Genomic DNA, 14,267 nt, shown 5'->3' on the forward strand with positions numbered 1-14,267 from the left:
TGTTTCTCTTTGTGAAAAACACCTTCAGATTTCCTCTACCTGGGTAGGCTAGCCTTGACAAACTTATAAACCTGAGAAACCTCAATGTTGGTGCCCTTGGTCCTTGCAACTTGTGTGGCATTGAGCAGTGCTCCTTGTAAATAATCTGCCAGCACTGAGTGAACTAGAGCTGAAGTCACAGCAGTTATTGTTTCACTGGTCTCGGGCAAAAGACAACGGGAAAGTCAATCAGCATTACTATGCTCTTCTGACTTGTGATAGACAATGTGGTAATCATACGCTGTTGATATAATTGCCCACTGCTGAGTGGGTGCAGCTGCCAGTGTGGGCAGACTTTTGTGCTCACTAAACATTGTCAGTAAGGAGTGATGGTCAGTAACTAAGTTAAAATGTCTACCCCACAAATACTGGTGGAATTTCTTTACGCCATATATGTATCAGTCCTAGAGCTTCCTTCTCTCTTTAAGAATATGTTTTCTCAACTGAGGACAGTGTTTGAGAGGCTGAACAATCGGTCACTCTTCCGTAGTGTGTGGCGTAGTGTGTCGAATAACTGCTCCGATGCCATAAGCTGAGGCATCGAATGCTAAGGTGTGTGGTAGTCTGGGGTCATAGTGGGCTAAAACCCGGTCACTAGTCAGCAGTTTTTTACACTTAACAAAACCAACCTGTTCTACCCAAGTCCCTTTCCAAGCTGCATATCCTCTGAGCAGTCTGTACAGTGGTGATAAGACTGTGCTTTGCTGTGGCACATATCTTCCATAATAATTAAAAATTCCCAAGAAAACCTGGAGCTCCTTGATGTTGGTAGGGGCAGAAGTCTCCTGTATAGCTCTCACCTTGTCCTTTGAAGGATGAATGCCATGCTCATCCAGTACATGGCATAGTTACTCTATTTGAGTTCTGCCAAACTCACACTTAGAGCGTTTCATTCGTAGTCCATTTTCCTGAAAGCGTTGTAGGACTTTCTGAAGGTTGTGGAGATTTTCCCTCTCCAAGCGTCCCATAATGAGCAGGTCATCAAGAAAAACTGCCACTGGTAAGATGCTACTAAGTCTATCTTAGAGAAGACACTGCCTCCACTGAGGGTTGCTAAAAGCTCCTCCAAACGAGGCAAGGGGTAGGTGTCTGTTCCCACTGCCTGATTTACTGACATTTTATAATCCCCACATAGGCAGAGTGACATGTCTCTTCTGGCACTATTGGTGCTGCCCATTCACTGTGCTTAACTGGAGATATGTTCATGTCCTCCAGCCTCATGAGTTCTTTCTCTACTCTTTCTTTCATAGCAAAAGAGGAGAGGTCAATGTTTACAAAGTTTAGGAGGTACATCAGGTTTAACTATGATAGAGGCTTTTCTGTCCTTAAGAGTCCCCAACTCCTCTCTGAACACCTCAGAGTATTTATTCAGCACTTCACTAAGTGACCTACACTTTGTTTCATTCAGATACTTTATCTGCTGCCAGTTTAACCTGAGATTCCTTAGCCAATTTCTGCCACACAGTGTTGATCCATCTAAAAACCAAAAGTAGTAAGTTTGTTTGACCCCCATATACCACCTTGGCAGTGATCTGCCCCAAAACAGGAATGCAACCTCCATTATAAGCTTCAAGCTTAACTTTAGCTCTCTGCAGTGGCAGATGTGAGAATACCTTTCTGTATCTTCCCTGTGATATGATACTCCTTGCAGCCCCAGTATCTATTTCCATCTCTAGATCAACATCAGCTGCAGAGAATGATGCTTCATACAGTTCAGTATCCTCACTTGAGACAGTCAAAATAGTGAACATCTCCAAATCGGTGTCTTTCACATATTTTGTGTGTTTCTTTTGCTGGTCTCTATCCTGTGAATTCCTTACATGCTATTGTGTCTTGGGGTGGAATGCCTTTTTAATGTGCCTATTCTTGCCACAGATATGGCATTTTGTCTCTTTGAAATGGCACTCGTTTGCATGGTGATTTTTTTTTCCTTTGCACCTGTACCAGTTCTTGGTTCCCTTTGGCCTCACCTTGTGAATGCTAGAGATATACTTTTATTAACTCCCTTGAGGAAATTCATCCTCTGCATTTAACCCATCCTAGCCATGTAGCTAGGAGCAGTGAACAGCCACAGTGCAGCACCTGGGGCCCATCTCCAAGATCACCGGAGTGAAACAAAGAGATCTGAATTCCTTTTGCAACCAACAAGTCCTCCAGAAAGCAGCAAGTATTTTGGCTTTTGGACATGTTCTAGCAAGTGAATTTTCTCTGTTGCCATCGGGGCGCCATTATGTTTTACCTGCTTGTAAAACTAACTGTTATTCTGAATCATTCATACCTGTTGCACCTCTATTATTAAATGTACCATAGTGTTTTTTTAGCAGATTTTTCTATTGCCTTTATCAGGTTTGTCTTATTGTGTTTCTGATTGTGTACTTTTATAGATTTTTATAGATTTTATTCCACATTTAGCTCCCTGGGGTGTTATTATTTATTGTTTGTGTTATTTGTTTGTTTGCATGTTACTGTGTTTTGTGTTCACAAGCTTCTCCAAACAAATTTCCTCTAGTGGGATTAATAAAGTTCTTTGTATTGTATTGTACACAATATTAAGAAGGTAATGTTTCGCCTGATCAGTGTAAATGTGTATCATCGGCACAACTACAGAAGCAAATAGAATCAGAATCGGAATCATCTTTATTTGAGGCCGGGCGACCTGTCCAGAGTGTCTCCCCACCTGCCGCCCAGTGACTGCTGGAATAGGCTCCAGCATCCCCGCGACCCGATCCCCGCGACCCTGAGAGCAGGATAAGCGGTTTGTAGTATAATGGATGGATGGATGGATGGATGGAATTTGACTCAGGTTTAGTGGTTCTCAATGTACTTACATCAGTGTTTCCCACCGGGCTGAAATATACTTGTGGTGGTAGCCAGCAGAAAGGGCCGGCATTACCTGCCGGCACAAAAATAGTCTACTACATGTGACAAACAACAAATATGTGTGACCTTTAACACAATATTTTGATTTATTGAATATTTCTATTAAGAATAAAACACTCTTTAGTGAGTACTAAGTTGGCACTGTTTGTCAGAGCACTTAATCTTTCTGGGTTTTCCAAAGAAGAGCTCCAACGCCTGTGCATAAGGGAACGCCTCTGGTGCTGGTCCATTCATTGATATTCACAGACATGCAGCCAGGTGCTCCCCTTTCAGTCTGTTTCTCGGGTCAGTTTTGACATGAAAAACTAATGAAAACAGAAACTTGGCTTTAAATTAACTACACAGAAATTAGATGCAAAATATATTTAGTGCTGAAAGAAAGATAAAATTCACTTTACCCTGTTCATGGTTGAAAAATCTCTCTCACAGTTTACAGTGGAGATGGGGATGACCAGCCCAGCTGCAGCTAGAAGGCAGAGGTTTGGGTCTATTTCTGCCCATTCATCGTTTTCACTGGCCAGCAGCTGCATGATCTGAGCTTGCGTCTTGTACTTCAGAGATTAGCCACGGAAGGGCAAAAGAGCATACAGGGCAATTGAAACATTTACAGATGTCAAAACAAGCAATTCTAACCACCAAGACAGATGAGACAGAAATCAATTCAGTTCATGTTAGTTCAGGCAATTTACCAACCTTAAATGATCCTGATAGTACATGCTGCTTGTAAGAGTTCCACTCCTGCGGAACTGTGGCTTCCTGTCCTGGGATGAATTTCTTTGTTAGGGTGTTAAACATTGAAATGTTAGTCATTTCATCTGAGGTAACTGCCTTTGGACCCAGGACACCGAGGGCCCCTAACACTTCAATGTGCTGGAATCTGCACTCAAAATTGCTCTCCAGGCTGCAGATGTAAGGTAAGACGACCTGGAATGATATATTATAATTTTTTCAGTTCAAGGAAAAAAAAGAATCTTAAAATTGTAAAGTAAGAAGGGATGTATTTACATCTCTGTTGAATCTGGCCCACAGCTCTTCCCAGGGATGTTCCTGGTTTCCATGTCCCCTCCTGAGGCAGCACAATTACATGCTAGGATGAGGTAAGGTTCTTTACCAGCCCTGTGGGTGGCTGAGATATTTAGGAGGGATTGGTCGAAGGAAGCCAAAAGCAAGAAACATTCAGAAGCTTGTGTTGTTATGGTGAATATTAAAATCACCAAGGATGGGTAATAGTGTACCAACCTCAGGCATTTACTGAAGCAACATTTAAAACTCTTCAACAAAGTTTTTTAGCTGACCAGGGGGTCTGTAGAGAATCATCATTATAAGCTTAGCTGCAGCATGATATTCAAAGGAGGTTAAAGAGAGATGGGGGGAGACTGGAGCATATTTGCAGGATGTTGTAGTGAGTAAACCAGTGCCACCACCTTACCCAGGGGAGCGAGGGGAGTGAGAGAAATATAAGCCTGAGGAAAGGGCTGCTGGTGTTGCAGTATTCTCAGGATGAATCCCAGTCTCAGTGAAAGTGAGAATGTTCAGAGCAGCCTTAAAGGCAAAATAGTGAATGAAACCTGCCTTATTTACTACAGCGTGACCGTTCCATAGGTCAATAGAGAAGGAGGTTTCTGGTACCCATGTCTGTATAGGATGCAAATTATTGCAATTGCGATTTAATCTGCAGCACTGACGACAACCATGTATGATAGCAGGAACGGAGTTGAGGCACACGATTTGCTCTGATGTTCCTCTGTGGGGAGCAATCCAGAAAGGATAGGTATATCTGTATAACAATACTGTAGCGACCGGAGGAGGTGGTCACTCTGACTGTAGGCGGCGGTTCTGCAATGGGAGAGTGCAAAGGCTGATGGGGCTGTTAACGTTCATGTTAAAATTGTGTTTCAGTGATGTTGTGTTCATGTTGTGTTGTTTGTTTGGGGGTTCGACTCGGATTGGGTGGATGACAATTTTACTGACTGACTGACTGTAGGACTGATGTTCTTAATAGTGACCTCAGGGGGAAAGCCATTGTTCAGCAGCCATTGTGGGGGCAAATAAAATAGCACTCCCGGGGTCGTGCGGTGTATGGGACATGAAAGCTGCCATTTACAGTGCCTTGCAAAACTATTCAACCCCCTTGACAGTCATCACTAATTACTGGATTATAAAAGATACTCACACACCCGTTCCTGAACAATATTATTTTTGTGAACCCCTAAGCTCTAACAGCATGTTCCCAAAGCCAAAACAAAACAAGTTAATGTTTCACTGAATTTTTATTAATAAATTAAAAACGAAAACATAGCCTTTGCATAAGTATTCAACCCCTTGTCCTCCGCAAGCGCCAAGTTTACACAAATGACAAATTGTTCTTAAAACAAACTCAGGTTAACACAATTGGACATAATTAGTATGCACCTGTAAGACATTGAAGTAACGGTCTCGTTTATGGGTATAAAAATCACTCTGTGTAAAGTTCATTAGCTGGGCGTGAACTCCATCAGAAAATGAAGACAAATGAGCATAATACTGAAGTAAGAGACAAAGTGATTAAATGCAGAAGGCAGGAAAGGCTGAACAATCATGTAACTTCAGTGACGTTGTTGGTCACCTGATCCAGCGGCCCAATTGTGTCAAATATGTTCACTCAGTAAACCATCCATCCATCCATTATCCAAACCGCTTATCCTGCTCTCAGGGTCGCGGGGATGCTGGAGCCTATCCCAGCAGTCATTGGACAGCAGGCGGGGAGACACCCTGGTCAGGCCGCCAGGCCATCACAGCACCCCCACCCCACACCACACTACACCACACACACACACACACACACACACACACACACACACACACACACACACCCCTAGCAACAATTTAGTATGTCCGATTCACCTGACCTACATGTCTTTGGACTGTGGGATGAAACTGGAGCAGCCGGAGGAAACCCACACAGAGGGCATGCAAACTCCACACAGAGGACAACCTGGTATGACCCCAAGGTTGGACTACCCAGGGCTCGAACCCAGGACCTTCTTGCTGTGAGGATACCACGCTAACCACTGTGCCATCATGCCGCCCTATACAAGAATAGTAATTGCAAAACACTGTACAGGGTAAACCACATAGAATTAAAATAAGTGCCATGCAGAGACCCAAAAAGCTTGCTGGCCTTGCTCTACCTAATTTCATTTATTATTATTGGGCTTGTAATATCAAGAAAATATTATCATGGAGGGGGTGTGTGTGTGCAAGACAGCTGTGAGGCCTGGGCACAAATGGAACACGCTTCCAGCCCATTTCATTTATGCTCCTTAATTTGTGCCTCCTCACCCCCTCCTCAAAGCCAATTTTCTTCCAACCCAATAGCGTGCCATTCAGTTAGAATTTGATCACAATTTAGGAGACATTTCAAGTTGTATACGACATCAGTACTTTCCCCTATCCAAAATAATCCCAACTTCCCGCCTTGTCTCGCTGATTCTACCTCTGGAGTTTGGTTCTGAAAGGGAATCAGGTCACTTTCTAATTTATGCGTTGATGGAAAATTCGGTTCATCTACACAACTTTCCCAAATGTACGATCTGCCAAAATCTCACTTTTTCAGATATCTCCAAATCTGACACGTTGCCCCGAAAAACGTTACTTCTTTTCCAAATTTACCAACAAGCAATACAATCGATCACATTCTTTCAGAGGCTTGATATCAAGTCTTTATGACAGAATAAGTAATATCTCCCCTCATTGCAAGTTGTTAGGAGACTTTGGGATGAGGACGTTGGAGGGGAAATGACGGATGATGACTGGGAGGCTGCACTTGGCCTAATACATACCTCCTCACCGCGTGCAAGACACTGCTTAATACAACTAAAGGTTATTTTGAGAGCTAGACTGGCCAAAATGTTTCCTAATGCAGACCCTTCCTGCCCTCGCTGTAAAAGTCAAGTAAAAACAAGCACCACCTAATTTTTTTCCAGATGGATTAAAGACATTATGCAGTCTTTGAAACTTGAGAAAATCAGATACACCCGTCAAGGGTGTATCCGTCTATACAAAAGTTTATGAAGGTTTGGACCCCCCCCTTTTTCGACTACTACAAGAGCTTACAAATCCCACTCAATAAAGAAGATTCTAGTTAGACTGAGGCGGCAGAGAACCCCCCCCCCCCCATTTTCTTTTTCTTTTTTGTTTGCTGTCTGTTTATTTTTCTTTTTCTTTTTTCTATATGTATGTGTGTACTATGAACAATATGTATGGCAAGATCCATATGCAATCTGTGTACTAATTTATGCATATGGGTTATGTATAATGCATTTATGGTTATTTACTTTCATATATATTCATGTGTTATGTGCATAAAAAAAGTGTATTGGGAAAATCAATAAAAATCGTTAGAGAAACATGATCACTCAGTCACGCTAACGTGGACGCTCAGTCAGTCAGTCATTCAGTCAGTCAGAGAAGTTTGAAGGGTTGGCCCGCCAGCCGGTCCAGCCAAAAACATAACCCAGTTACTGCGATGACTAACCGCTTGATGTCAGCAAAGAGCCACCATGACTGTGTTCACAGGCACGATGACGTCAGATGTCAACACGTCGTCCGACGCATACGTCTCCGTTACAGCGAATCAGATTCGAGTCTGGCAGGCTCAGCAAAGATGGCGTCGGGACGAGACGTAGGGGAGAGAACTTGGTGCTTTACCGTCATTAAAAACAAACAGTGTCGTTGTAAACATCCCAAGAACTGATATTTCGGAGGCGCTTGAAAGTCAGTCGAGCGTGAGTTAGTTACAGGGTGCCGCGTTGTTCTGCACGACTGCGTCGCGGATCTCAGAAGCTTTGTTTTCGGGCAGACAACCCCTCGGCTCGGATTGCTCATCGGATTCAAATTGGCAAGGGAATTAGTTAGCCCGTTTAGCTTTTTAGCTCCACCGGCTACTTGGACACTTCTCGGTCCTCATGGATTGCTAGTTGTACCGGCGTTGACATTGGAAGACGTATCCACACCTAGAGTTGTTTTCTTATTTGCCGGCCTTTCATGAGCCACGCGGATTAAAAACACTGGGAATAACAAGGGCCACCGACTCGGCATTGCGACGCTGTTGTGAGTGTCCAACTGGAGTGATCGGTCGTCATGTATTTTCTTACAGGCTGGCCCCGGAGGCTACTTTGTCCGCTCAGAAGTGAAGAGAAACCCTCCCACATTCAGCCCAGCTCCCAGAGGTTTTACTTCGCCGTGTTGTCCGAGACACAGCTCAGCATCTGGTTTAGTCGGGTAAGCAGCTGCAGCAAGACCTCCGTAACCACTCTGTCTGTCTGAGCAACATTGTAAGGCGCTTCTCTTTGCAAACGTGGGTGCTTGTGTTATGCATTGCAACGTTAGATGTGCCCCCACTTTCTCTTTCGCCTCACCTGCTAAATAAATGCAACTTGGCTGCTCGTCTTCCTTCCGTGCGTGAATCCCATTTCAAAATATGAACGACTCCCAAGTGTAAATGACGATTCTGGCCTTATCATAAATGGATATTAACTTTTAAGTTGTCGCTGTGTGACCAGTATCACCGGTGAACGCGTGACTGTAACCTACATGGTCATCCGCAGCGTTGGTTGGTATGCGTTGAAGCCATTTGAGAGTATCCGTATACGTGTGAATTAGTTACTTTGCATTCCCAAAAAGGGCTGTATAAGTGCTTTCCCATAAAGTAACCTAAGTATAAACAAAAGATATATCTCGTCAGATCCGACATATTTGCCATTAGTTAGTTTAACCTTTGGCACAGACATATTTCATCAAATATTTACCTCATCACGTTCGGTTTATTTATTCATTATCTTCTTTTTTTATTACTATGGGCACAGAACTCGCCAAAGTGTTCAATATAAAATGTCACTGGACTTGTTTTGTCTTCATTGTCTTTGTTTTGACTACTTCGATGTGTTGGTATCTGTTTTGGCGGTTGAATATGAGCAGATGTTGCTGAAGCCAACTAGCTGTTTTATTCGGAAACTTAATCTTTCATAGCACAATTTAGTTTTATTACAAAACCCCTCCAAATTTTGACAAATAAAAAAAAAAAGATTGCAAATTGCATATAAATTCCTAGCTGCCAGTCATGCTAGTTGCATATAAAGTGGTTTTCTTGGTGGCTTCTGTGCAGTTTTAAGAAGTCATTGGCTGTACAGCTTTCATTGGAACAGTTTTTTTAAGCAGAGCCATTTCAGAATGACGAGTCCTTTTTCTTGGGTCCCAGATGTGTTCAGACTTCCAGGTTTGTAATTAATCAGGGGCATCTAACACTCTGGTATAGAAACGTACTGACACAATAAGTACCCTAGTCAAGCGTGACACTACTGACTAAGGACGAAGGGGGATAATTTTGCATGGTGGACGCTGCAAAACCACCCAGGTCAAGATCAGGGCTTTGACCTGATTCTGCTCCACTTTGTTCAGAGTTTAAGTTTGTGTAATTCTGTGAAATGCAGAATGCAGACATATTTACTTTTGATGGCATTATCTACTGATAGATTATTGCACATTGTTTTGTACATGGCTCCAGTGGGTACGAGCCTACCTCCTAACAGGAATAGACCCTTGTGGTTGCATCCTGTAGCGATTCTAAGATTTGTCTATAAAGGAGGGCAGGCTTGTAGGGTTGTAGACTAAACATCCACATAAGTTAAGTTAAAAATAATGGTGCAAAAATTGTCTTAATAATTAATCAACCTGATGATTACAGTAATTATTAATAAATCAGTTGGACTCATACTTGTTCGTTTTCATTTGGGAAGAAGTGAACTGGTATGTTCCAAACCAATATCTTAACCTTACTCTTTTGATAATCACTTGTTCTTGAAATATTAACTTGAGCCTGCCATGTGTATGAGAGTCTATGTAACATTCTTTAATGGTTAATTTCAGTGAAAAGCATGTCACAGAAAGTTGAATGAGTTCATCTGGACACAACATTTAGTGGGAGAAACGTTTCATCACACATTTAAGTGACTTCGTCAGTTTCAGCTGATGGCAGGTATCCCCAACCTTATAAACAGCATAGTTTCATAATGACCGAAACCACGATCAGTTTCATATGCAAATTGCCATGACCATTAATGAGAGTTACAGTGGTCATGTGTACTGTTCGCAGATGATTTGGGAATAGTTTTAATCACAGCATTATAAGATGGTGACAGATGTACTCTTAGCCCCCCCTCGGTTCAGGGGTCGTCGTTCCCTCTTTGCATAGCTAGCCTCTTTGACTCCCCATTCAAACCAGCGTTCCTCCCTATCAAGGATGTGCACATCCTCATCCTTGTAAGAGTGTAGAGGGGTGTAGACTGCATAGTCCTGGCCTGACAAGGTTGCTCTTCTTTGTTGTGCCATCCTCTTTGTCAGAGTCTGTTTGGTATCCCGAGTGTATAATTCATGGCAATCCTCCTGGCACTTAACAGTGTACACTATATTGCTCTGTTTGTGCCAGGGGACCCGATCTTTGGGGTGGACCAATTTCTGGCGCAGCGTGTTTTCTCCTACCAAATAAGGAATCACCATTGTTTACACTTAGACAGTGGTTGTCCTTCTCCTCTCCTCAATCGACTGGTGCACTGTTTGAGCGATTTCCTTGCTTTGACAAATGCTTAGTTAGGATAACCACACTTACCCAGGGCCTATTTATTGTGAGATTTCTCCTCTTCTCTGGCTGCTGTGTTGGTGGGGACGTCGTCTGCTTGGTGGTACAGCATCCTGATGACTCCTAGTTTGTGCTCCAGTGGATGATGAGAGTCAAACCTTAAGTACTGATCAGTATGTGTTGGTTTACGATTAATATCAACAATCAAATGACCCCATTACCAATTTCAGTTTCACAGTCTAAGACTAATCTGTAATTTTTCACATCCTCCCTGGTCAACTTGATGTCGTTTTCCACAGATTTAATGTAGTCAGTGAAATGTTGTATGTCGTGAGATTTCATTTTAATCCAGGTGTTGTCCACAATGGCTAGGTGGTGTCCCTGGATAGGCCATCAGAGCACTCTTTTCCACTTTCTCCATGTGCAGTTCGGCCACTGTAGATGAAACTAGGGAACCCATAGCACCCCCATGTTTCTGCCTATAGTACCGCCCCCTGTATGTGGACTGAAGACACAGCTTCAGGAGCAGACATTCTAGGTCAAATGTTAAGTGTGGTCCGATTGCTAAGGGTGGGGTCATTCTGTAATTTCATACAGAATGCCTCCACTGCTTCATCAAGAGGAACGCACGTTAAGAGAGATGTAATATCATAAGAAACCATTGTTTCATCCACCTCCATAATGATGTCTTTCACCTTATCCACAAAATCCGTAGTGTTCTGATTATGTTTAATACTGCCTAATATTGGGTTAAGAATACATGCCAGAAACTTCGAGATGTTATAGGTCACTTGAGTTAATTATACTAACAATGGCACATCCTGTTTATATATCTTGGGTAAACCATACAGACTAGGTGTAGCTTCCCCTGGATATAATCTGTGGTACAAAACTCTGCCAATAGCATTGTCCTGCTCTAATAGCTTCAGACAAACTATCACCTTTTTCTTGTAACCATTGCCTGGATCTCGTTTCAGGGGCTCATTAGTATTTATGTCGCTGAGTAACGTCATAACTTTTTCATTATAACCTTTCTGGTTTAATACAACAGTGCATCTGCCTTTGTCTCCCGGAAGGATGATGATGTTATTGTATTTCCTGAGAGTTGTGAGTGCATTCCTCTCATCTCTGCTGATGTTGGATGGTGGCAGCTTTGCATTGCTGAGGCAGGCTGAAACTTTTGGCCACAATTGCTCTACTTTCGGGTCCATGATGTTGTTGTTACGTATTGGCGATTCTGGGGTTGTGATCAGTTCCACTAGCGGGACTTGCCTCAGCGTGACAGCAAAATTCAGCAAAAAAGGAAACTACCGGCCTAGCTTACTGTTTCCTCTCCTGTAGTACCACAAAAGTTACCATGACAATTCCTGCTCTGAAACAAAAATCAAGACGCTAGCCCAGCCTAGGCAATGCAATGAGCAAACAGCATGGAGCGAGTGAAAGTTATCACCAAAACAAAAACAGCTAATTTCTAAACAAAATGCAAATTCTCCTTACAAATAATAGCATCACCACACAAGCTGTGTGTGCACTTAAATGGAATATGGGGACAACAGCCCAGGGTGCAAAATGCATGACAGCCACCCCCTTCTAACCACACAAAATCAACAAAATTTCATGTAAGCCAATGTATTCATCAGGACAGCGCGCACACAGCCAATCAACCATTAGCGACAGACACTTCAGAACCATGGACAGTGAACAGTGATCAAGGCTTTTTCGAAACCCGCTACCACAAACAAGCATTATTGTTAACAAATAATATTATTAGATTGGCACAGTGCCCTATTAAATATATATATTATGGTAAATGTGCATAGTGAACACTGAGTTGGTTGATCTATAGATTGACCGGTAATTCTCCATAATGACCAGTTTCTACCAAACAGTAGCAGGGGCGGCCAGAATATAATCAATTGGCATGTCAGTGTATTAGACTGTAAATAACTTACCGAATTAAACCCTGGTGTAGGTCTTCCTTTGCCGATTACCAGCTTTTCATTAAATGTTAATCTTGACAACGGTGTGGATAGTAAATTCTCAAGATGTCCTACTCACTAGTGGTAACGTTGGCTTCCATCAGGAATTAACAGGCTAACTAGCTGGCTAGTTTATAGGATCCCCCCCCCCCCGCCTGCTTGTGATTTGTTGCCCCTCCTCAGCGGGCAGAACTTGTCATAAAGTTAGCAATAACAAAGCCTACCCATTTAGAGGGGAGATGTAATTGGTCAAGTTTACTGTCATTTGACATAACTCTCTCATTGAATTACTATTGCTTTGACCTCTGTAAAATTGTAGCTGGACCACCAATCACAGAGCTGAAAGGATAGCATTTTCTTCCCAGCAACTGCAGAGGCAGCAAAATTCTGATTGTGAGACAAAGGAGAGTCTTTCATTTTTAGCCCTTAACATTCCAACACAAACTGAATAGGCAGGTTTAAATGGTTTATTTCCTCTGAAACATTTTGTTGATTGTCAAATTATGAATTAATAAAATAGAATTAGAAGGCCCTGATGTTTCCTTTTGGGTATGGCGCTATACCCTTTTTAAAAAATATTTTATTTATAAAATTTTCAATTAACAGGAATAGACAAGACAGATCACAAAAACAGTAAATCCCCCCATCTCCCCCCTCCCCCACCCCTAAGCAAATCAAACAGACACAAGGACAATAACCAAAGCAACCATAACAACAGAACTGCTCTTAAGATACAAAAAGAAATGACGTTCAGCACCATCTTTTGAATGGGATAGATGCGAATAGATGTCTCAGACTGAAATTAAAAAAAAATGTAAAAAAGGAAAAATGTACAGTATAAAGACTTAATACAATGTAGTTCACTCAGCTATATAAATTAAACCCCCCCCAAAAATTTTTTTTCAATTCAAGATGACTTTGACAGATAAGAAAGGAATGGTTGCCACATTGTGTTAAAGGTTGCAGGCTTAAGAGAGACAGTGTATCAGATCTTCTCCATATGAAGCAGATTGGTGATTTCAGCTAACCAGGTTCTAAACACAGGCACCTCTTCACCCTTCCACTTTGTGAGTATAATCCTTTTTGCAACAACCATGCCATATTGTATTGTCTTCTGTTCCAAATGAGACAGAATTAGATGATGCCTGGTTTCCCCCAGGATGGCGGTGTATGAGTCTGGTGTGAGGTCACAACTATATACGTCAGAAAAGTGTTTAAAAATATTTGACCAGAACTTATTTAGTTTAGGGCAAGACCAAAAAAGATGGCCCAGTGTGCCCTCCGCTGCTTTACACTTTGGGCAGATTGGGGATACAGAGGGATAAAATGCGTGTAGCTTGGTAAAGGAGTAGTGCACCCTATGAATCACTTTAAATTGGATAAGTTGGTGTCGGGAGTTATAGAACAGTTATGGATAGCTTTAAGGCTTGTTTCCCAGCTCTCATCTTCGATTGCCATACCAAGATCCTCCTCCCAAGCTTCTTTTAAGTGCTGCGTGGAGACTGAATCGTGTGTTGTAAAAACATCAACAAATCTAGTAACAAGTCTCCTTGAATGAGGGGGCTGATTCATAAGGGTATATAAGTTGACAGCGGCAGGGAACACCTCAAAGGTAGGCAGGTTGGTACGGACGTAGTCTCTAATCTGGAGATAACGGAAGAAATGGGATGCAGGGAGTGCATACTTTTCCCTCAACTGTGCGAAGGTGGCGAATGTGTTATCTACCTATATAAAGGTTTGCAATAGTGATGATA

General features: G+C 42.4%; 1 protein-coding gene across 1 annotated transcript in view; it reads left to right on the plus strand.

Annotated features, from left to right (window-relative positions):
- Window positions 1-7,567: 7,567 nt before the first annotated feature.
- The window catches only part of ric1 (RIC1 homolog, RAB6A GEF complex partner 1), a 97,238-nt gene continuing 90,538 nt past the window's right edge, over window positions 7,568-14,267 (plus strand). Inside the window, exon 1 of the mRNA XM_056290993.1 lies at window positions 7,568-8,181. Coding sequence (XP_056146968.1) covers window positions 8,041-8,181 — 141 coding nt within the window. The 5' untranslated portion in view covers window positions 7,568-8,040. The remainder of the gene's footprint in view (window positions 8,182-14,267) is intronic.

This window comes from Lampris incognitus, chromosome 12, assembly GCF_029633865.1.
Source record: "Lampris incognitus isolate fLamInc1 chromosome 12, fLamInc1.hap2, whole genome shotgun sequence".
NCBI lineage: Eukaryota > Metazoa > Chordata > Actinopteri > Lampriformes > Lampridae > Lampris > Lampris incognitus.